The sequence below is a fragment of the Aspergillus aculeatus genome (genome assembly GCF_001890905.1).
Source record: "Aspergillus aculeatus ATCC 16872 unplaced genomic scaffold ASPACscaffold_15, whole genome shotgun sequence".
Lineage (NCBI taxonomy): Eukaryota > Fungi > Ascomycota > Eurotiomycetes > Eurotiales > Aspergillaceae > Aspergillus > Aspergillus aculeatus.
Window position 1 is genome coordinate 292603 of NW_017962990.1, and position 21577 is coordinate 314179.

At 51.3% G+C, this 21577-nt stretch overlaps 5 protein-coding genes across 5 annotated transcripts; 3 read left to right on the forward strand and 2 right to left on the reverse strand.

Moving 5' to 3' along the window:
• Window positions 1–121: 121 nt before the first annotated feature.
• Window positions 122–2925, reverse strand: ASPACDRAFT_33783 (FTFMHR domain-containing protein; the record flags this gene model as incomplete). Its single annotated transcript, XM_020199991.1, has 3 exons — window positions 122–2594; window positions 2658–2712; window positions 2793–2925. 3 exons carry the CDS (start codon window positions 2923–2925, stop codon window positions 122–124), a joined length of 2661 nt encoding a protein of 886 aa, XP_020053127.1.
• Window positions 2926–5785: 2860 nt separating this feature from the next.
• On the forward strand, window positions 5786–8693 carry ASPACDRAFT_46312 (STE11 family mitogen-activated protein kinase kinase kinase; the record flags this gene model as incomplete). Its single annotated transcript, XM_020201763.1, has 4 exons — window positions 5786–5967; window positions 6027–6100; window positions 6169–6320; window positions 6372–8693. The coding sequence occupies 4 exons, from the start codon at window positions 5786–5788 to the stop codon at window positions 8691–8693; spliced, it is 2730 nt and encodes a 909-aa protein (XP_020053128.1).
• A 408-nt stretch (window positions 8694–9101) lies between these two features.
• Window positions 9102–10773, reverse strand: ASPACDRAFT_81017 (mitochondrial 54S ribosomal protein uL5m). The gene is given in 4 exon segments (XM_020205772.1): window positions 9102–9125; window positions 9144–9538; window positions 9669–10358; window positions 10511–10773. The coding sequence occupies 3 exon segments, from the start codon at window positions 10759–10761 to the stop codon at window positions 9415–9417; spliced, it is 1065 nt and encodes a 354-aa protein (XP_020053129.1). The 5' UTR covers window positions 10762–10773; the 3' UTR covers window positions 9102–9125; window positions 9144–9414.
• A 999-nt stretch (window positions 10774–11772) lies between these two features.
• ASPACDRAFT_124684 (ubiquitin C-terminal hydrolase family protein) lies at window positions 11773–14460 on the forward strand. The gene is made up of 3 exons (XM_020196743.1): window positions 11773–12250; window positions 12309–12933; window positions 12987–14460. Exons 1-3 carry the CDS (start codon window positions 12116–12118, stop codon window positions 14120–14122), a joined length of 1896 nt encoding a protein of 631 aa, XP_020053130.1. The 5' UTR covers window positions 11773–12115; the 3' UTR covers window positions 14123–14460.
• Window positions 14461–14658: 198 nt separating this feature from the next.
• ASPACDRAFT_81020 (vacuolar protein sorting protein DigA) lies at window positions 14659–18027 on the forward strand. Its single transcript, XM_020205773.1, has 3 exons — window positions 14659–14963; window positions 15045–17640; window positions 17691–18027. The coding sequence occupies exons 1-3, from the start codon at window positions 14747–14749 to the stop codon at window positions 17773–17775; spliced, it is 2898 nt and encodes a 965-aa protein (XP_020053131.1). The 5' UTR covers window positions 14659–14746; the 3' UTR covers window positions 17776–18027.
• The last annotated feature ends 3550 nt before the right edge of the window (window positions 18028–21577 follow it).

The following is a 21577-nucleotide window of genomic DNA, read 5'->3' on the forward strand; positions in this document are numbered from 1 at the left end:
CAAAGGATCAACATGACAATCTAGGAATCGGAAGCTATTGTTCGGAGGGCCTTGGTGGCAAGCAAATGTTCAAGCCAAAGGACGCTGGAGTGTCCCATAGTAATTCCACGGCGTGGAGCGGTCATGGTGTGGTTTCAAGAAGATCAGCATAGGCATCTAGGCTTGAACCAACCAGATCTACTATGGCCCAGCTGGTGTTTCCCTTAAAAGTTCGTGCCCACACGCGAACGATAGCCACACTCAGCTGTTTTGCTTTGTATGGATTGGCAATGAAATCCATATCCGGTGCTCCCGGTGGATCGACAGCCATGTCGGTTTCGTCCATCATGCTCTTGATCCAGAGGAGTAGCTTTCTCTCGTGGTCTGAGAGCCTTTGCTCAGCATGGGTCACTGGTATTGAGAGCAGCCATCGGCTGAGAAGGAAGGCACATTCCAGACTACAGAGAGAATGCTGAATGCTCCAGAAGAAAGAATGGGTTCTGGCGACGAAGTCGATGCCTAGACGCACCGGAATCGAAAGTGCGTGAGCAGAATGTAGTAGAGCCATAATTAGGCGAGGACTCCGAGCTATGAGCGGCGATTCACTGAGGGCCCTTGCTATCTGGCCTGGATCCTGCGTCATGAGGCGACGGCAGGGTCCCAGGTCCACATGCAATCGAATATATGCGAGGCCCAGCAGAGCGGTCGATGTGAATGCAATTGGTCCTGCCGGGTTCTGTGGATCAATGCTGGACTCGGGAGTGCGTTTCCATAGTGCCTTCCAGGCGCTCAAAGAATTATCTAGGACTGACAGATCTTCGCCCCTCAAGCTGGTACCTTGCATAGTCGGTGCAGAGAGACAGAGCTGGCGTGCAAAGAATATTTGCTGGATGAGAGCGTGAATGAGAATATAGTTTCCGAGGGGAGATATGGGTGCGGTAGGGCCCGACAAATTCGACTTGAGGAACAATTTAGCAAAAGCCTCCTGGAAGGGGACATCAGATCCATGTCGTATGCGGGCCACCCGCCGCCACTGAGCCGCGTTGGTTGCCTTCCAGACATCATGCGAGCACGGCATGTTCAATTTCAACTCCGCATTCAGAATCAGAGGGGGGATGTTGTACATAATAGAATGTAGGTTGAAGAAACAATACACGATGAGTTTCGTGCGTCGGTTGCCTTCTCTCCGGACCCACTCTTCCCAATTGTTAGGATCTGGGCTAGGAGGTGGCTCTGACAGACCATGCTCTCTGACCAGTCTTGCCAGAGTGCTCTGAAGCGAGAGGATTTCCCTCAGTAATTCGGGGTGTCTTTCCCAAGAAGCGAAAACCGTGAGCAAAAGGAAGGTTCGGATGACTTCCATATGGGCATCTGAGTCTTCCGCCGAGTAACCCGAGGGATCTGCTGGATACGGGGTGTGGTGGTGATGGTGAGATTGGGCTTGATGGTGTTGCTGAAACGGGCTACTGGCATGGTTAGATGTGGTGGAGGAGTCACGAGAGTTATGAAAACCCGATCCCGGTGATAAATAGTTCCATGTCGGGCAGGCGACTTGCTTGCTATCTCTTCTGTGAAGACGCTGAAGCAGGATGGCTTTTGCCGCATGGAATAGCTCGATCCCTCGATTGTTTTCGAAGCGATAATGGGAACCCGCTGCTGCCAATGCAAGAGTAAGCTCCGGAGAGCATTTTGCGACAGAAAGGGTGGGGACATGAATAAAGGGGAGGTGTTCATTCAATCCATTGATATAGCCGGCAAAGAAGCGCGACAAAGCGTGCCTTGAGGGTGGGACAAAGTTCTTGGGCAGTATATAAGCAAATGCCTCAAGTTTAGAGACGAAAACTTGACGATCAGCATTGGTTATATCCCACGCGGCGCGAGGTCCCTCATCCGCGAAGCCAAGGCGATCATCCACTTCATGCGGTTCTGGCTGCAAGGATGGCAATCGGGACCCGAAATTCGAGAATGATGGTGGGTCATCTGCTGCCGTTCGTGGATCACTGTGAAGCTCCGGACCGAGCCTCCCCATCTCGCGAACAGACGGCTTAGTCTCCATGGGAAGTGTGGTCGGCAACATCGGCTCTTCGACCGAGGAGAAAACCCCCGAGTCCCAGTCTGATGACAGTCCCACACTCTCCAAGAATACGGTGAAGTCTTGGACTGGGTCACCTAGATCAGCAAGGTCCAAGATCGAGGGTTCCACGCCATAATTATCAGTTATCGCTCTTTCCGGAATATGGGCGAGCGGCTGAGGAGGCGCCACGTTTTGCGAGGATTTCCGTAACGACTCAAGACTCTCCTGTTCACCCTCAAGAGCAACATGACTCGCAGCATGTGAGAGAAGATTCAGATCATAGCCCCACGATGGATTGAAATGAGTTGTTTCCACTAGGGGAGGGGGTTGCACCTGCACTTCTGGCGGAGGCTGTGGAATCGGTTGCGTGTGCAGTGGGACAGCGTCGGCAAGCTCTAGCATACGAGACTCATGATGAGAAGGCTGGATTATGGATGAGGGCGTCTGAGGAACATCCTGGTTGTTGTTCTGCGTGCGGTGATCTCGACCGGCGGCAGTTTCCGCAGGGTGGACTAGCCGCTCGTGTCGTACGAGCAGGTCACTATCGAAATTTCCCCCATATTAGCGCGCATGAACCTGGATGCCACGGGGATGAGAAGTATACCTTCTGGCAAATGATTTGGAGCATATATCACACGAGAAAGGCTTCTCCTTGGTGTCTATGGGATCGGATAGTCAGAAACTCATGTGTGGACGGGCAAAAGCCTCCTGAGGAGAGTTCGAGAGGGGGTTACTCAACGGGTGCGGAGATGGCGCTGAAGGTGTTCCAGGCGCGCAAATGATCTGCTGCAATATTCACAAGACAGAGACTTGCGATGAGCCGGGGCACTCTTCTTCCTCACTTTGCCTGGGTTGGCTCTTTCGTCCTCCATGGCGAATGGCCGTGGAATTGGACCATGTCCTTTTTGATGGGATTACAGGCGAGCGGGGAAGAAAAACTGTGGGGTCGACATGAGGGGGTTTTGCAAAAGGTCGGTCACGTGGTAGGAGCAACGCCCCGACCGGAAACCCTACTCATTGCGAGGAGTTGATTGTACTCTGGTACTGTACGTACTCTACCTGTACATTAATGGTGCACTTGATTCTACGTATCCTGAGCACAGGTAGTAATGGTCATCATCGCCTGTTCGGGGAACCTTTCCCCGCCTCAGCATCAGATGCTGCATGTCTCATAGACAGACATTTACGAGTACGGTCGCAGCTGCATTGTCCCGGTTGGCAGTCCCCGTGCGTACTGTACATCCTTCTTCTGCGATCGAGCGACTCCGCCATCCCCACTGGTGCGGAGATGTTCACTTAGGGTGATCAAATCCGCCAGCGCACTCGAAGCGTCTCCTCATTTGGGCCAATTTGCGAGGAGATTGAATGGGGACATGAATGGGGTAAATCAATGATCTCCATTTTTCTACAAGCATTCGACACTGCCAACTGAAAGATCGGTGAGGGGAAAAGGAAAAGAACCGGAGTTGGTACATATAGTACAGCGGCCAGCCCATAGATCTATAAAATGTTCCTCATCTCCCGGAGAAATGATGGTTTTGTTCCAAGCCTAGACGTGAAACACTTCACTCTGATCTTCTGACGCCGACAGAATGCGCATATATGTCAGACATATCTGATTACTCGGAAGGGATTTGAGGGTGTTCTGAAATCCCACCTGCATCGTTACTCAGGGTGCATCATGATCCCGATATAGAAGCCTGTCCTAGGATGTCCCCCTTTTCGCCTGTTGAGGCCAGTCAGTGTGGGGTTTCTGGAAGAAGGCTAAATACATCCCTTCACTACTTGTTATCGAGGCCGAAATGGCTACACGTCAACACCTAGTTATATATATAGACATATATACGAGGGTAGGGTGAACCTTAATGAAATGCAGGAGTTGCCGTTGAAATAGGCTGCATTCATACAAGTAGATAGACCACTCACTGTACTCCGTACTATATTTCAGCGAATCGTGCCTGGGATACCCCTTTCTTGTCAGCGACTTAATAGGTGATGGCTAGCTATCAGGGTTAGTGCGAATCTGCTGTTCCTGCAAAATCCTTATGGTAACTGTGAAGCCATCCCCACCATAGCCAAAGCTTGGCGAGTCAGGACGTGGTAGGATCAACCTGAAAGAACTGCCCCTTGAGTGATAGAAGGGGGCGTTGTGAGCCTGCTCGACTGTAAGACAGAATGACGTGCCGATGGCCAAGTTAGCTGGTGAAGTGGTTACAAGTTTCAACAATACCTGGCAAATCTCCGGGTTGAGCGAAGGTAGGGCTGGTGCCCGGTCCGATGTTCAATCTATTGTTACCCCCGCGGAATCGACAACAACAACAACTGCTTTCTGACCTCTGCTGGTGGCCAACAGGCAGTGGTCAACTTACAAGCATGAAGAATAATGAAAGGCAGAGGTTATGATTGGTTTGTTATGGGATTCCTTTTTCTCTTCTTTGTTTTTTTTTTTTTTCTTCCTTTTTTTCTTCTATTATTTGTTCCTTTCCTTCTTTCTACACGAACCAAGTGTTTCCCTGCCGAAAACCATGGAACCATCCCTAAGAATAGGCGGGAATGGGGCGGGCGCGCGCGATAAGGTGCGGGTTGGGAAGTTGAGGACGGACGGACGGAGTGGAAGACCGAGAATCAGTTAAACGACTTGAGGAACAGCGAGAGTTCATTGTTTCAGGTTTGGGCCCCTTGACAAATCATCCGCCGGCGGCGTGTTTGAGAATGATCCCGCAGTGGAAGAGGAAGAGAAGACGCATGTCGGAAGGTGCCCATCGTCCCCGACCGATCGGCCTAAACAACCCGCTGTGCGCTCTCGCCCTCAGCCCAGATCCATTAAACCATCCATGATCTCTTCCCGTCTATCTCTCTAAGTCACTATCTATGAAAACTTCCCCTCTCCTCCCCTCTCAACACCAAAGGAGACACTCAGAGACACAACCAGAGAGACACAGAGACAGAAAACTACCATAGGCGAGGTGGCTGTCTTGTTTTCAAACTTGTCTTGTCTGCCTATCTCGCCCATCAAAGCCTCCTCCCCCTCCCCTTTTCATCTATTCCTTTCTCCGTCTTGTTCCCATTCCCATTCCCACCCTCCCCCCAGCCGTTTCAGCCTTCGATCCAGCGGCTATAACTGCTGCCAATCTTCCACCCCACGTCTAGCCTCGAAGCTTGGACTGGTCCTTTGTTGGACCATTCTTCCTCTCCTTCTTCTTTCGACTGAACAGTGATTTGCCATCAAGAGCAAGAGAATCCTAGCCTGCAGGACATCTCACCTGGTGTGAGCGAGCGGAGAGCCCAAGTGAGCCTAGGCCGGGCAGATCACGAAGCCACTACCTATAGTGCCAACCTGCTGCTTAACATCCCCCGTGCTCTTCGATCGATTGAACTGTAAGTTCAGTACTCTAAGTAGTATCTTCTCCTCCTCGACTGCTTGTCGCATCTTGCATCACTCCTCTATCGCCATCCCCCCCACCTCTGCGCTACCTCCGCTAACATGCACTATCACAACCAGATATCAAATTCGTACCATGCATTAGAACTCACACAAAATCTCAGTCGAGATCTCAACTCACAGTCGCCGTTTGGGAGATATCGTATAGCTTGTACCCCACGACCACACCCGACCTCTACGCTCAGGTTCTCTGTCGATCGTGGGCTCAGACCTATATCCGAGAATCTGACCCGACAAAACAACATCGAAGCGATTTCGCCGTTCACCTGTGCTCGAGCAAAGTCGCCAACATGCTGGCAAAGGCCACATACAACCCGCTGGGCCTGCAATCCACGCAAACCCCAACGACTTCTTACTACACTGGCTCGTTGCAGAAGGCTGGTGGTCATGGTGATCCCCAGGGTGGCATGTTGTTTACCAGTCCGACGGAGTCGGACTTTTCGGATCAGCCCGACGGCCTTGACGCTGTACGGTGAGTCGCTCATGTAAACGTGCCCGTTTCATGGTCGAGCAAACGCTCATTGGTACCAGGTCATGGGATGAGAAGCAGGTGGTTGCCTGGCTTCATAGCATAAATTGTGGTCAATACGAAGCTCTATTCAAAGGTACATACACCTGCAGCAATCCACCCCTCATGGGCTTATCCAGATTCTTGCAGACTAACAAGCCATAGCGAACAATGTTAACGGTAACAATTTAATCGAATGTGATCAAAAAATACTGCAAGAAATGGGCATCAAGAAAATCGGTGACCGCGTCCGCATCTTCGTCGCCATCAAGCAACTGAGGAATAAGTCAGTCCTCAACCGAAAGCAAAGAACGATGGTAAGTATGACACTATGCTGTCTGACACCTCCCGTGCTGATTTGATTACAGAATCAATTGGCTGCGCTGGAATCCGTATCTTACACAGCTCCCTCATCCGGGACATCACGCCAATCCAATCAGCGACCAACAACGAGTACACGCCGCATGTCTCGAGCCGCTGAAAGTAGCTCTCATAGTTACTCCGCCGGCCGGTCATCGTCGCGACCCGGATCGCCTTTGCGTGCTCAACAGTATGTCGCAAGCAGTCCAATGGAAACCGGGCGGAAGGAGCAGGGTCCAGGGTACTTTAGCCATCCCTCATCTGCCGGGTCGATGGCCAGCCGAAAGCCAAGCACTCCCAGCGAAAATGGTCACAACAATCGAAATGGCTCGCATTTGAGACAGAACCCTAGCCTCGATGGCTTGACGATGGGACAGTTGCCGACAAACTCGCCCGTCATCAGAGTGATATACACGGGTGGTCAGACCAAAGTGCTTGACATCAAACATTGCAAAACAGCAGATGAGATCATCCTGTGCGTTCTGAAAAAATTACAGCTTCCGGAGCATCAGTATCGCAATTATTGCTTCTATGTAATGGATGGCCTAGAACCTGATCCCTCCAACTGCAGAAGACTTGCGGACCATGAGCTCATGGAAATCTGCGAAAGCAGTCACAGGCCGGAGCGCGGCCGTCTTATTCTTCGCAAGATCCATGCTGGAGAACCAGATACGGATGAGCTCCGTCGGGCTTCTCAGTTAGCGGTAGATGAAAGTCAGGTTGCTCACATGAACGCTTTGAGCAGTTCGAATGTGCGCAACCAACTCAAGATTCAGCAGTTAACTGGTGAGTCTTGGCTTAACATCAGACAGCCGATGTCTCCTGTCTCGTCTCGACAGAATTTGACACCGAGTGAGCATGAAGTGCGGTCCGTCAACATGGAACGCCCTTCTCCTTCAGCTGCCAAGTTGCGGTCGTTCTTCGGTGCTCGACCTCCAAGTGAGATGATTATCCACGAGATTACATCGTACTTCCCAAGTCATCACCGGGAGGATATTGAGAAGACAATGCGTATGTCTGTCCGGAGGTCGCAGCGCTTGAGCCGTGCAGCAAGTCGCCTAAGTGTTGTCAGCAATACTAGCTATGCGTCTAGTCTGAGGGACGCGCCGCCAATGCCAAGCATAGCAGATACCTGGCTCAACGCCGGAGGAACACCAACCCGTGCATCGAGACCTCTCTCCGTGTCCAAATTCAGTCTCCCGTCAACGACCTACAGAGATTCCATCGCCTCCAGCTCCTTACAACCACTACAAGAAGAGTCGCCAATCGAGCCGAATCGCAAATCATATGTTTCGTTCGATAGTGGCTCTGATGATCCTACAACCTCCCGTCAGAGTCTTCTCGATGAGAACGCAAGTGTCGCTGCAACTGACGGCGGCTCGCTCAATGAACGATTGAGTATACTTGTGGCTGAAGATGGAGAAGAGGAGGATGACGGTCTCAACGACTTCTTGGCAGGAAACAATTTCGCCCCGAAGAACTGGATGAAAGGTTCTTTAATTGGAGAGGGCTCTTTTGGCAGCGTGTTCCTCGCACTACACGCGATCACTGGAGAGCTCATGGCCGTCAAACAAGTCGAGATCCCCTCCGCGACCAAGGGTACGGAGTTCGACAAGCGCAAGAACAGCATGGTCACCGCGCTTAAGCACGAGATTGAACTTTTGCAAGGAATGCACCATCCCAACATCGTGCAGTATTTGGGTACCGCTGCTGACGACCAGTATCTGAATATTTTCTTGGAATATGTGCCAGGAGGATCTATTGCCACCATGTTAAAGCAGTACAACACCTTCCAGGAACCTCTGATCAAGAATTTTGTTCGACAGATCCTGGCGGGGTTGTCCTATCTCCACAGCTGTGACATCATCCATCGTGATATCAAGGGCGCCAACATCCTTGTAGATAACAAGGGAGGCATCAAAATCTCTGATTTTGGTATCTCGAAACGGGTGGAAGCATCGACTCTTCTTGGTGCTCGTGCCAGTGGCACCGGTGGGGGTCACCTGCACCGCCCCTCACTCCAGGGCAGTGTCTACTGGATGGCACCGGAAGTGGTTCGTCAGACGGCACACACGAAGAAGGCCGACATCTGGAGTCTGGGCTGTCTGGTGGTGGAGATGTTTATCGGGGCCCATCCCTTCCCCGACTGTAGTCAGTTGCAAGCCATTTTCGCTATTGGCAGCAATAAAGCCCGACCGCCGGCCCCTGAGCATGCCAGCCCGGAGGCCGTGGATTTCCTGGACCAGACATTCCAAGTCGACTACGAACAGAGGCCGTCAGCGGACGAATTACTTACCTGCCCTTTCTTGAAGACCCCTCTTGCCGGATAGTGTCCTGTCGGTCCTAATGGACGACGGCTCCTTTGCTCTTCGGAATTTTTTTTCCTATATTGTTATTGGTTGGCTTTGATATTTCAATACCCCTTTGTTTTGCGTGGCCATCGTCTACTTGTTTAATTGCATGGTTGGGTTTATTGCACTCTCTTTGACTTCTGGTGTTTGCATTTGCATCTTGCTTGTGGCCCACTTGGCCAGGACGAGCATGTTTAACGACTGTCAATTCTCTGGACACGGCAAAAGTGATCTACATGGCGTGTACAAAAGCATTCAGCATGTTCCACTGAGGAATAGGTTCCTACTGGTTCCTTGTAATTAATGGCATGGCTTCTTGGAATGTGAGGAAGTCTAATCAATTTGCGCCGAAGAGAACGCACCTTACGGAAGGGTAATCCCGAATCTGAATAAGTAGACTATGATTTCCTTTGTGTGTGGAATACAACAAACATCGGCTTGCAGAGGGTAAAGTACACACAATCAAGGTACAATCGAAAGCGATAGCGTATTTTACATAAAGAATCTAACAACACCAGAGACATACCCTCCATGTTACATGTTCAATGCCAGCCAGAAACGACCAAAATGGGGAAAAAATACCAAGACCAAAAAGAATCCACTCTACAAAGTAACGACCTTGGAATCGCGATCAACTCGCCGTGCGTTGAATGAGTGAGCGAGGATGAAGCGCAGTTCTATCTACTGGGGCGCCGACATTTTAATGAACAATCTTGCCGTAGAAGGGGATACCCAGAGCGCTAAGCAAAAGGCGGGCATCCTTGTCGGTTCTGGCGGAGGTGTGGATGGTGATGTGGCAACCGGGGATCATCTTGGGAGGGTACCTGGTGTTTCGAGATGTGTTAGCTAGCTTAGTCACCACGCACACGCAAGTCATAAGCTTCGATGATTGCTGGGAAGACTACTGAAAGTGATTGGGGGGCGCTGCTTTGGAACAAAGGCAAAGACACGTACATATCATAGTTGATCTCGATCTCCGGGAACAGAGCGACATGCTCGGGGTCGAGACCGAAGGTGATGTTGCCGCTGCTGTCACCGCTGCTGCCCTTGACACCCTGCCAGTCCTTGATGCGGGGCAGGACGATGTCGACCAGCTTGCCGAAGAAGTGCATCATGTTCTCGCCGTACAGGTCGGCCTTGCAGGCGACGGTGTCGCGGCCGGGGATGATCCCCCACTTCTGGACGCTGGTCCGGGACTTGAAGGTCTGCACGCGCACGTTGGAGATGGCCTGCACGGCGATACCGGCGGCGTGCAGCCAGGACGAGTTCTCCGTCGCCATGTTGACGTAGCTGTGGATGGTGATGCGCTCGAGGCGCGGGATGTTGTTGAAGTCGATGGGTTTGCGGAGCAGGCGCAGCACGTCCCCACCGCGGGGGCCCCGGAGGTTGCGGTTCTTGTGGTAGGGCGAGCTGTCGTCCCAGCTGCGGAGACGGGGCGCCTTGACGGGCGGCTTGAAGCCCGGCGGGTTGTGGACATAGAGGAGGGTGAGGATGTCCGAGGCGACGGTCGATTGCCAGGTCTGCTCGACTCGGGGAAGGGAGAATGGGCCTGGCACGTACAGTCGGGAGGAAGGGTCGGAGGGCGGAGGCGGCTGGTGAGGGTGGAGCGGACCACGGTAGTATTTGGGGGACCGGAATTGGTAACTGGTGAAGTGGGCAGTTGGGTTAGCATTATGGTTATGGTATCGTGAAGACAAATGAGGAGAATAGGCAAGAAAAGGCACTGGGAGCAACGAATCGTGTGGTCCGCAAGGAATAGTGATGGAGGAAGAGGCGCGGACAAGGGAGAGACCTACCGACTCCGGGGTAGTTTGGTCTTGCGACCTCTGGCTCTGGCGATAGGATCATAAGATTGCACCAGTTCGCTGGGTGCATTTGTGGAGGCGAGGTCGGTGGATTCCAGCTCGCTCAGTTCGGCGGAGGGAGATCTCGTCGATGCTTGGTCGGAGACATTGCGGCGCCAGCACAAGGTCTGAGGACGAGCAGAGGGCGCCAACGCCCGTGGCAATGACCTTGCCAAGTATCTGGAGGACTCACTGGCAGCCATTGTGAACTCCTACTCCTTGGGGGGGATGGTGGTTGTAGGCTGAGATTGGAGTCGAGACTGAGATCTCCAAAAATTGTTTTTCCCGCACCGGAGATGCATCGACTCTTTCGGGGGTGATTGATCAGGTGACATTGGTTCCTGCTGGGTTGCCTTAACACCTTCAAGATCAGGCTGCGAGATCAGTCTCCACTTGTGTGATCAGTGATCACGGCTCGCCTTTCAACCCCGCCACTCTTCTCTACTTCACTGGCTTATCGTAACCTAGTTGGTGAAACTGGCCACCGGAGATCTCTCTCGCTGTTAATCTTGTGCTACAAGTACTTGCTCATAGTATGGTCTTCTGACAGGCATCTCCTTCCTTCCCTTTTCTTGTCTATGGTCACTTTTGCCTCACACTCTTCATTTATTGTCTGTCTTGTTCATCTTTCATGATATGGTGGTGGCGCATGTGATGTCACTGGCTTTCCTTTCAGCTGGTGCGTAAGAGTTACGAGGTAACTGGCTACCCGATTTGTTTTTACTCAGTATGTATTGGCTTAACAATGAATAAATTTAAAGAGGAACGCTCACGGATCAGAACAATAAAAGGTCATCGTCGCCTAACCTGTCCCATCTGTCCCTTCTGATTTGTTTTATGACTCAATCAGGCGCTATCTTCGCATGCTCGATCGGAACCCTGGAGCCTGAGCAAGGATCAATATAGATCCCCCCCCCACATGTCGTCGGTTCCTCGTCGACTCCGCAATCTGCACGCTGCTTGCGCACTTCTTCCCCCCATCTAGCTAGGATTCATGCACCGTCGAAGATGAGTGGTATACACAAATTTCTCACGAGGCGTGAGCGAAATAAAGATGGAAAGTCTGCTAAAGACGAGGTAGACCCAATCCTTGAAAAAAAAAAAGCTTCGTCAGCTCATTTTACCTTCTGTCGCAATTAGCTAACGCTGTCTGCGACTCTAGACGTCGAATGTCCTGTCTCGTCCTCATTTCCGAGGTCTTTTCTCATCAGACAAACTCCCAACCACGGACTCAAATGAAGAACAAAAGAAGGTGACCACAGAAAATCCTGTCGCGCATCTGTTCCTGCTGAATACCTCGAGTTGACAGCCAAGTAGGTCAAGATTCTCGAGCAACGTGTCGCGCGACTCGGCATCACCGGCCTAAAGGAGGAACATTTCGTATATGCGATCCAGTCGGAGCATGCGCAAGGCGATGTGGACAAGGCTTTTGAGTTGCTTCTGCTCCTGGAGGATTCGATTGAGGGGATAATCAGAGGCTATACGCCAAGCACCAAACTTCGTGGCGCAGTGAATCGCGAAGGCGTTACTTGCTACCTGGACGCTCTACTCTTTGCGATGTTCGCCCGGCTTGATTGCTTCGAAGCTATTCTTTACAAATCTTTCAACGATGAGGCTCGCCGGAAACTTTCCATCTTATTAAGGCTCTGGGTCAACATGCTGCGGTCCGGAAAGCTTATCACCACCGATCTTGTAGGCAATCCTGTCTCCGCACTATCTTTCGTTTCCCGCTAATTGGTGTGCTCCGCAGACAAAACACCTGCAAGATGCACTCGCTGAATGCGGTTGGCAAGATGCAGCGAGACTACGACAACAGGACACGTCCGAGGCCTTCACGTTCATCACGGAAAAACTAGAGCTTCCACTGCTGACACTCAAGATGGACATCTACCACACAGGAAAGGAGGATGTGAGTGGTGATCATAAGTTCATCAATGAAAGATTGCTAGAGGTCGCAATTCCCGAACCCGTTGATGGGGAGACAGTCACTTTGGAAGATTGCTTGGAGTCTTACTTCAACAACCGGATCGAGGTCAAGCGGTACTTGGAACGGCGCCACACGCTAGGCTCAACAAAATCTCTGGATTCTCTCTCCAAAGGCTGCACGACCCACGTCGAAGAGGTTGGCACGCCGCTGTCGCCCTCTTCCAGTCAGCCTCCTTCACCCCGGTGGGATGAAACTCCACCAGTGAACTCGTTGACGGAAGTAATCGAATCCGACCCCCCTCCCTACCGTCGCAATAGCATCCTTCAAGAGCGTTTCATACCAGACACGGACCATGAGAACGAGAAGGACAGCGTGCTTACATCTCAACGGAGGGGTTCCTATCGCAAAGAAGTGATGATGCCTGCATGGCAGTTTTTCAGCCTAATACGTATGCGTTGTCAGTCCTACAGTACAATAAGGAATGCGCTAACGATGATACAGCGTGGTATACAGACAACACACCGACCAGTGATGCCCAAGTTGCCGCACATTTCTCTTCTAAGCGTCCAATTCTAGGCATGTGCCTTAAACGCTATTCTATGCTACCCAATGGCAAAGCAGTCCGACTTAACACATTTGTTGATATTCCGACTGAGATTGGGCTCCCCCATTTCATCAAGGATGACAACATGAATGAGGAAGGCCCGATCTATGGAAATTTCAAGCTCTCACTACAGGCGATGGTGTGCCACCGTGGAACTTCAGTGGATTCAGGACACTACATATCCATTGTCAGGGGGACCAGTGCTGGAGCACCTCCAGCCAGCTCTCACGGATCCGAGGATGACACTTTCTCGGACACACCGAAGTACTGGATGCGCTTTGATGACTTAGCAAGCGAGCGAGTTACCTTGATCGACATTGAGCAGGCACTGAAAACCGAGTCGCCTTACCTTTTGTTCTACCAGATCTTACCTATCCATGAAGATGCAGCCGCGGTTAATCTAGGCTACAAGCCGCCATCGTCTGAAACGTCCAGGGACTCACGTGAGCTAGAGGCGGCTAGCATCCCTAGAAAGTTACAGACACTGGCGCTGGATGATACAGCTATCGATGGGATGGAGGGGCATAGATCCGGTCGGCCAAGTTTTGAGATCACCAGCCCAGATGGAGCAGACCCCACACCCGTGGATCACAATGGCAGGAAGCAAAGCGTGACATTCTCTGAAGCCTTCGAAACTGGCCTCCAAATGCAGTCTGTTCCATCAACCTCGCCTATGCTGACACCGAGAGACGACGAGGGCAGGAATTCTTTCTCGTTTTCCCGACGAAGTTCCCGAGCAACAAGGAGCAATCCTGGAAGTCGTACCGGGAGCCAAGCCAGTGAGAACAGAATTAGCTTCAGTTTCTCGCGGTTTGCCGGTCGACTAAGCCGGGATAAATTCGCTGAGGGGGAAGATGAAGACTTGACGGAGAACGAGCTTGCTCCGAACGACCGCCTACCACCGCCCAGTATGGAGCGCAAGGACAGAAGCCCGAGGCGGACTCGGGATTCCGATCGATATCGGGACAAGCTCAAAGACAAGTCTCGCGAAAAGATTGGACGGAAACTGGACCGGGAGTGTACAGTCATGTGATTATGAATCGGTTTGTAATTGATGCATAGTTGATGCACTTCAGCCTTGTTGCATTTTTCACCACTGTCTTTGCTCTTGTTGTGCACCGATTTCTCTGGCTTCGAAGGTTGCATGGTCGGCAAGGTAGGAGGACATCAACATTTAGTGATGTTGCATGATTTACGCGTTATGAGGAAGTCTGATATTTGGAGATGTGTTGGTGTTAGATTAGACAGCATACCCAAGCCACCGAATAACGAATAATGGTAATAGCCATCGAGCCTCTATAGCATATGGCGACGCAAGCTAATGTCATTATGATACATATGTGGATCTGCCCACTCCCATTCATGATTGTGATTTAGACTTTGTATTGTAAAATAGTGCTGGTGAACACTAGTTGATGCCTGCGCATGCCTGAGGTACGAAGGCATATACATGGGACATGCCAAGGCATCCACCGCCCGACGGACGGAGCTTCCCCCCATTTCCGATCCTCCACTCCATTCGTCGTCATTGTTAACTTATTAACTATCAGCCAGCCACTTTCGGGTGACAGACACAATACTGTCTTCCCAACCTGACTTAAGCTCTTCAATTGTGGCACCGGTATGATATAAGTGAATATATCACTATTGGCGCATTATGGCGCTGGAGACGTCTGGCGGCTATGTTGCTCCCAGCAACCTCGCGGAACCTGGGGATTCCGCACTCTCCATGTTCGATGTCCGACATGTTCAGCTTCAGTTCCCTCTTGCAGCGGACTTTGTAGCCGCACAGGTAGCCAACAATGTGCTCATTCTAGCGTTATCGACTGGTCGTATCCTCCGTATCGACTTGGATACCCCCGAGGACATCGATGGTCAGTACATTTCACCGCCGGAATAAGCCCACCGCTCCGCATCTTCTCGCGTCGCAATGCTAATTGAGCTTCCTGAACTAGACATCGACCTTCCTAAGAAATCCTCGGAGATTGGAGTGATTCGGCGAATGTTCCTTGACCCCTCCGCCTCTCATCTCATCATCACAACCACCCTGGGCGAGAACTATTACCTCCACACCCAATCGCGACAACCTAGACCATTGTCGCGACTGAAAGGTGTCTCGATCGAGAGTGTCGCCTGGAATCCAGCGCATCCTACAGCATCGACAAGAGAAATTCTACTGGGTACTACGGATGGACTGATCTGGGAAGCTTACATTGAGCCGTCGAGCGAGTTCTACCGGCGCGAAGAGAGATATGCACATGTCGTCTTCAAGGCCTTGGAGGGCTCGCCTGTGACGGGATTGTGTGCAGAGTCAATCCCAACGAGGCCGGAGCTGAGACGGGTGCTTATAGCAACTCATGGCAAGTTACTAAGCTTCCTGGGGCGCACCGGGAGATACGGACGGGAGGGGGGTGGCCCTATTTACGCCGATTTATTCCAACGCGAATCGCCGGTTACTCACGAGATTCAAAATCCCTCCGGTGCCGCACCGTCAATGCTGGCAGTCTCGCCAATTCTTGCGGATGCACAGACGACGGGAGGTGTGGCCGACAAAGAATTCGCATGGCTCAGTTCTCAGGGGGTGTTCCACGGACAACTCCCATATGCGCCTGAAAATCTCAGCAAGCCGCTTGAAAGCGCAAGCATGCTTCCACGGTCCGTGTTCCCGGCTAGTGAATCTGCGCGCGGCGGTAAGAAGCTCATTCAGGATCCCATTACCGCCGTGACATTGTCCCAGTGGCACATCTTTGCCCTAGTTGAAGGCAGGATCGTCGCTGTAAATCGAATGAGCGAGGAGATTGTTTTCGACGAGGCCGTGTTGGAACCAGGGCAAAGTGCTTTGGGCCTACTGACGGATGCGACGCAACATACCTACTGGCTGTTCACTAGCCGCGAGATCTACGAAATTGCCGTGGAGAACGAGGATAGGGATGTATGGAAGGTCTACCTGCAGAAACAAATGTTTGATCAAGCTCTGCAGTACGCCCGTACCAGTGCCCAGAAAGATGCCGTCTCCACGGCTTCCGGTGATTTCCTTGCGGAAAAAGGCCGATATCTTGAGGCGGCCACCGTATGGGGCCGAAGCAGCAAAGGATTCGAAGAGGTCTGCTTGACGTTGATCAACCGTGGAGAGCATGATGCGTTGCGCAAGTATTTGTTGTCTCAGCTGTCAACGTACAAGAAATCCTCTTCCATGCAGCGCATCATGGTCGCAAGCTGGCTGGTTGAGGTTTTCATGACGAAGTTGAACTCCCTCGATGACAACATTGCTACCCGAGCAGAGCTTGCCGAGGGCACCAGCACTGAGGAAGTCAAGGATGAGCTTGGCACTGTCAGAGCTGAGTTCCAGGACTTTGTCACTCGGTACCGGTCCGATCTTGACAAGAGGACTGCGTACGATATCATCAGCAGCCACGGTCGTGAGGAGGAGCTACTCTTCTTTGCCACCGCGGCCAATGACTACAATTATGTTCTTTCCTACTGGATACTACGGGAGAAATGGACTCAGGCACTCAATGTCTTGCAACGACAAAGTGATCCGGACGTGTTTTACAAGTACAGCAGTGTCCTGATGACCCACGCTGCTGCTGGACTGGTCGATATCTTGATGCGACAGACCAACCTGGAGCCTGAGAGACTGATACCTGCTCTACTCAACTACAACAAGACAGCGAATGTCCCATTGGGGCAGAACCAGGCCGTGCGATACCTCAACTTCATCATTGTCAACCACCCGAACCCCTCCGCCGCCGTCCACAACACCCTGATATCAATCCATGCGTCTAGCGCCTCGACGTCTGAGGCGGGGCTTCTCACCTATTTGCAATCACAGCAATCCTCGCCCCCACCGTATGATGCCGACTTTGCTCTGCGTCTCTGCATTCAACACCAGCGCGTCCAATCATGCGTTCACATCTACAGCGCTATGGGACAATATCTTCAAGCTGTGGAGCTGGCTTTACAGCATGACGATATTGAACTCGCAGCAATAGTGGCCGACCGTCCGGAAGGGAACGAGAAGCTCCGAAAGAAGCTCTGGCTCCTTGTCGCGGAGAAGACAATCCGGCAGCCCGGGAAGGGTATTAAGGATGCCATCGAATTCCTCCGTCGATGCGAGCTGCTTCGCATTGAAGACCTCATTCCGTTCTTCCCGGACTTTGTCGTTATCGACGACTTCAAAGACGAGATCTGCAGTGCACTGGAGGAATACTCTCGGCACATCGAGGCTCTCCGGCAGGAGATGGACAACTCGGCACACACGGCCCGCCAGATCCGCACGGAAATTGCGGCACTTGACACGCGCTACGCAATTGTGGAGCCGGGAGAGAAGTGCTGGCTCTGCTCTTTGCCTGTGCTCAGTCGACAATTCTTTGTGTTTCCCTGTCAGCACGCGTTCCACAGCGACTGCTTGGGCAAGGAGGTGCTCGAGGGCGCAGGGGGCAAGAAGAAGTATATCCGGGACTTGCAGGCGCAGCTCAGCAAAGGGTCTCTCAGTGCGGTGCGGCGGGCGGAAGTGGTGCGTGAGCTTGATGGGCTGATTGCAGAAGCATGGTATGTTCTTGCCCCCAGGGCTTCAGAAGTGTCACTAACCAGAATGTCAGTATCCTTTGCGGTGACCATGCGATCAAGCAGATTGATCGGCCGTTCATTGAGAACTCGGAGGGCGTGGATGATTGGACGCTGTAGTCGCATTGAGTCGGGTAAGATCTGGTGATTTAAGCTTGGGTGTGTTGTGTAACGAGCGCGCATGATGGAAGCACTGCATTATAAGCGTGAAGCAATTTATTTCGATTGTTCTTTGATTCTATTTCCCAGCAAGTTGGATGGATATATATACTGCATGCTTGGGATCATAAACTAGGCTGCTGCCGCTGCTATGGAAATGACAGCCTATGAGCTAGTTACTTCAAATGCTTCAGATCCTATCTTCATGCCGACTAATTCCTCGAACGTTATTATACTTGTATGATCATAGCGCCGCCCAACTGATTCACACCATAGCCCCGCCCCCCTTTAATGCACACCCACAAAGAAAAGTCTTCGATCTCCTTACCAGACCACCGATCAGGTTATGTTGTAACTCACACCCACAGACCGGCCTTGGAGTTTATACACTGCAGCTCGCAGGGCAGCATAAACGCAGAGCTCCACGATCAGATCCATCCCACAGCCGATCTGAGATCGACTTACAGCTTCAGAACGCAAGCCGGTGTGAACTCAAAGCATGTACTACACACACACACACACACACTGAGAATACCTTTGTCGCACAAACTTTAACAGAATGGATGCACCCCGAGAGGTATACAGAAAGCCGGGAATAGGGCTAAGTAGACTCTCCTTGTTCGCGGCACTCCCCCTCACATATTGCACATAGAATCCCAAAGCGTGTTGACGTGAGGATATATCTGCATGTGTGAGATCGGAATGCTATACAAGGTTTTCGAGTGCTGCAACCTGGGATGTGAGATTGGAAGAATGGAGTACACCGCAGCCATCCACGTTCCACGTACTGTTGTACAGTACATTGATGATCCAAGGCGAGACGCTCACTTCACATGAATCTACTATATGTACTGTACCCTGTATCATAGGTCATCTACTAGCCTTGTCAAGCAAAAGATAACCACCCCACGAGGCACAGTACTTGCTTTTTCCTGGATTGGACCATGCCACTGGGTGTATGTCACTATCATTCTACAAATATACGGCGCAAATAACTACTAGGTAAACAGCTACAGCTTCAGCTACAGCAATGCAGATCCATCAAGAACTCCGTAGTAACCACGGCGTACAGCGTACAGTACTTTCCCATCCGCCGAGTCCGTGCACAAGGACAACAATGGAACAACCAGCAGGCTAACACAAGCAAACGCAAATGCTCGCTGTTTTCCGAAAGGGGGTGGGGGAGGGTTTGCTGTACTTTTGGTCTGGTTGTGTGTGTAGCGTGCAAGGCCGGCGCACAGCAGCAGCAGCAAACAACAGGCCAGATGTGCAGGTTGTTGGGGGCTGCTGCTGCATCGAAGCGCTGGACTTGCGTCTCCCCCTCCCCTCCCCCTTGATTTGGAAGTTTTTGTTGGTGAAAGAAAGGTTTGGGGATGTGTGTTTCACATAGATGGGGATGGGAATTGGGATGGAGAAGGGCTAGACTCTGGATGTTTGGAGGTTTTGGATAGGGTAGTACAAATGGGCGTGTGTGCTGATGTATATTTAGATATCGATATTGATATCGATACGTACAGATATGTATCTGGTTTAGTTTAGAGGAGGGAGAGCGGGTAATCTTGCTGCCTGAGAATGGTGGCTGCCACATGTGGTTCATTGGATATGCCGGTCAATTCCGGAACAAACATTGACAATACAAGACTGGGGAAGCAGATGTCCGTCTGAATCAATCAATCATTGATACAATTGATTGAATGCAATGGCCTTCAACGAAGTTTGTAGATCAAACACACACAAGCTGAATCCTGCATCACAGCCAACATTAACAAGAAAACAAAACCGTTTGACATCGCCCCTCGCGCCCTCTGGCCAATTGAACCGCTCAATTGCAAAGTGAACAGGCAGGTAGGCAGGCAGCCTTATGTGTTAGACATTTGATGCACCGCCACTGCATCTCCTGGACTGGACTGAACTGAACGGAACTGTTGTCTTTGTTGAAGTACTGGGGTTTCCCCCCAAACCCGCCTTGCATACGTATGAAGCCAAAGGGATGGATGGGACTGTGCTCTCTCTCTCTTTCCCCCCTTAAGTCGGGTCGGTCTTCTTCATCCGAATGATTCTTCATGTTTCTCTCCCTCTCTTTGCCCCTCCCTCCCTTTGCTGGTGCATTGTGCATTGTGCATTGGAGTTTCGTCATCGGGCTTGGTTATCTTTACAGTTCTTACATTGTATAATACATTTAGAAGTGGGTGAGGTGGGGGGAGGAGGAGGAGGAGGAGGAGGAGGAGGAGGAGGAGGGGGCAAGGGAGATACTGCTCCTGCTGCTGCTGGCTGCTATGTTACATATAACATATCATGCATGCGGGTAGAGAGGATGTAGTCATGTGCTGTAGAACCAGTTGCCACCGGGTATGTACACTACATAAACTTATTGTACAGTACACGACATAGTTGGTACATATCTGCGGTGCCTGGGTGCCTTGGTTTCTGTGGTTGAGGTGCAGAATGGGATATGTATGGTCCGTGTCCGATCGCTCATTTGGGGGAGATGGATACGAAGTACGAGTTAACTTGGTAAATTAATTATTGTGTGAACTTGGAACTCGAGACGAGCAGGTCTCCGGAAAGAGCGAATTGAGGGTCGAGAGGTCACATCTCAATCCATGATCTCCATTAGTCAATTGATCACTTGACTGAAGTTGAGCATGTTTTGGTTGACTTATGTTGTTGCCGGACTACCGACTGGAAACTGTAAAATGTTGAGACAGGACCTAAAAATGAGACTCGATTGCGAAATCCGGGGAAAGTTGCCACCGGGTCTGAAATGCAACGGTAGACGATCACGAAATCCTTCATACTCATATCTCTGGTTGCCGCGGTGTTTCTAGACGAAGAGTGGAAGGAATTGTTCTTGTTGACGGAAACGAACCTTGAGCGAGGTTGAGCCAGTGGCACAGGGTGGAACAACTTGGGAAAATCAGCCAATCAACACCCGCATCTTACCGGACCGCAGATCGTGCGGGGTAAAAATTGCAGACGATTTGGGGAAGTCGTTTTTCAATCCATCCACCAATTCGACTCACGCTATCGATTTCGGCTCCTCTCCAACCCAACTTGACTTACACTCTAGTCTAATGGGCTGATCTTCAACCACCCCAGCTGATGCAACTTTTCGCAACTTCATCATGATCCTTAGTGCTCGCACCTAATTGATCGCGTGCTCCTTCTGAAAAACTGGATCGTTTCGAGGCCGATCCGGGGACTAAAGGTACGATCCCGCTCGCCTGGGGCTCGGAAATATGTGTATGTAGGCATGCACATTGTTCAAGCGGGTGGAATGGTGGTGGTTTGACTTCAATGCTGATACGTAGCTGGGTTCGGTCAGCTCCCCTATCTCTCCGTCTATCAATCGATCAATCAATCAATCAATCAACGAGGAACGGGAATGAACTCTATTCCTCACATAAATGACCCTGCCAATTGGTGGCCCATGCTGCTCGTTACTATCAGTACTCCCGTACTATCTATCTATCTCCCAACCTCAGTGGTTTGCTGTCCCCTTTCGGGGTGCACAGAATAGAATCGTTTGTGTCATCACTTAATCGACAACAACGGAGGTAGTATCTACCGATATCCATCGCCAGACCCAGAGGAGAACAGAACGAAAACATCACCTTATCGTCCATTCGTTTCACAGTATCTCTTACACAGCCAACCCTGATTCGTGGTTATCTGCTCGGCTGATGATCCCCGTAACTAATCACTGATAAGCCCATCCAAGGTTCACCCCAACCTTCTCTTGCTTCAGCCCAAGTCCGGTTTA

Excerpts from the sequence above, each read along its gene's own strand:
- ASPACDRAFT_124684 (XM_020196743.1), top strand. The coding sequence starts at position 12,116 with ATGTTCGCCCGGCTTGATTGCTTCGAAGCTATTCTTTACAAATCTTTC. Across the intron at positions 12,251-12,308 it reads AGCTTATCACCACCGATCTT|ACAAAACACCTGCAAGATGC; the intron begins GTAGGCAATCCT and ends TGTGCTCCGCAG. Across the intron at positions 12,934-12,986 it reads GCAGTTTTTCAGCCTAATAC|CGTGGTATACAGACAACACA; the intron begins GTATGCGTTGTC and ends ACGATGATACAG.
- ASPACDRAFT_81017 (XM_020205772.1), bottom strand. The coding sequence starts at position 10,761 with ATGGCTGCCAGTGAGTCCTCCAGATACTTGGCAAGGTCATTGCCACGG. Across the intron at positions 10,359-10,510 it reads ACCAAACTACCCCGGAGTCG|TTACCAATTCCGGTCCCCCA; the intron begins GTAGGTCTCTCC and ends CCACTTCACCAG. Across the intron at positions 9,539-9,668 it reads ATCGAGATCAACTATGATAT|GTACCCTCCCAAGATGATCC; the intron begins GTACGTGTCTTT and ends TCGAAACACCAG.
- ASPACDRAFT_81020 (XM_020205773.1), top strand. The coding sequence starts at position 14,747 with ATGGCGCTGGAGACGTCTGGCGGCTATGTTGCTCCCAGCAACCTCGCG. Across the intron at positions 14,964-15,044 it reads TACCCCCGAGGACATCGATG|ACATCGACCTTCCTAAGAAA; the intron begins GTCAGTACATTT and ends TTCCTGAACTAG. Across the intron at positions 17,641-17,690 it reads GGGCTGATTGCAGAAGCATG|TATCCTTTGCGGTGACCATG; the intron begins GTATGTTCTTGC and ends CCAGAATGTCAG.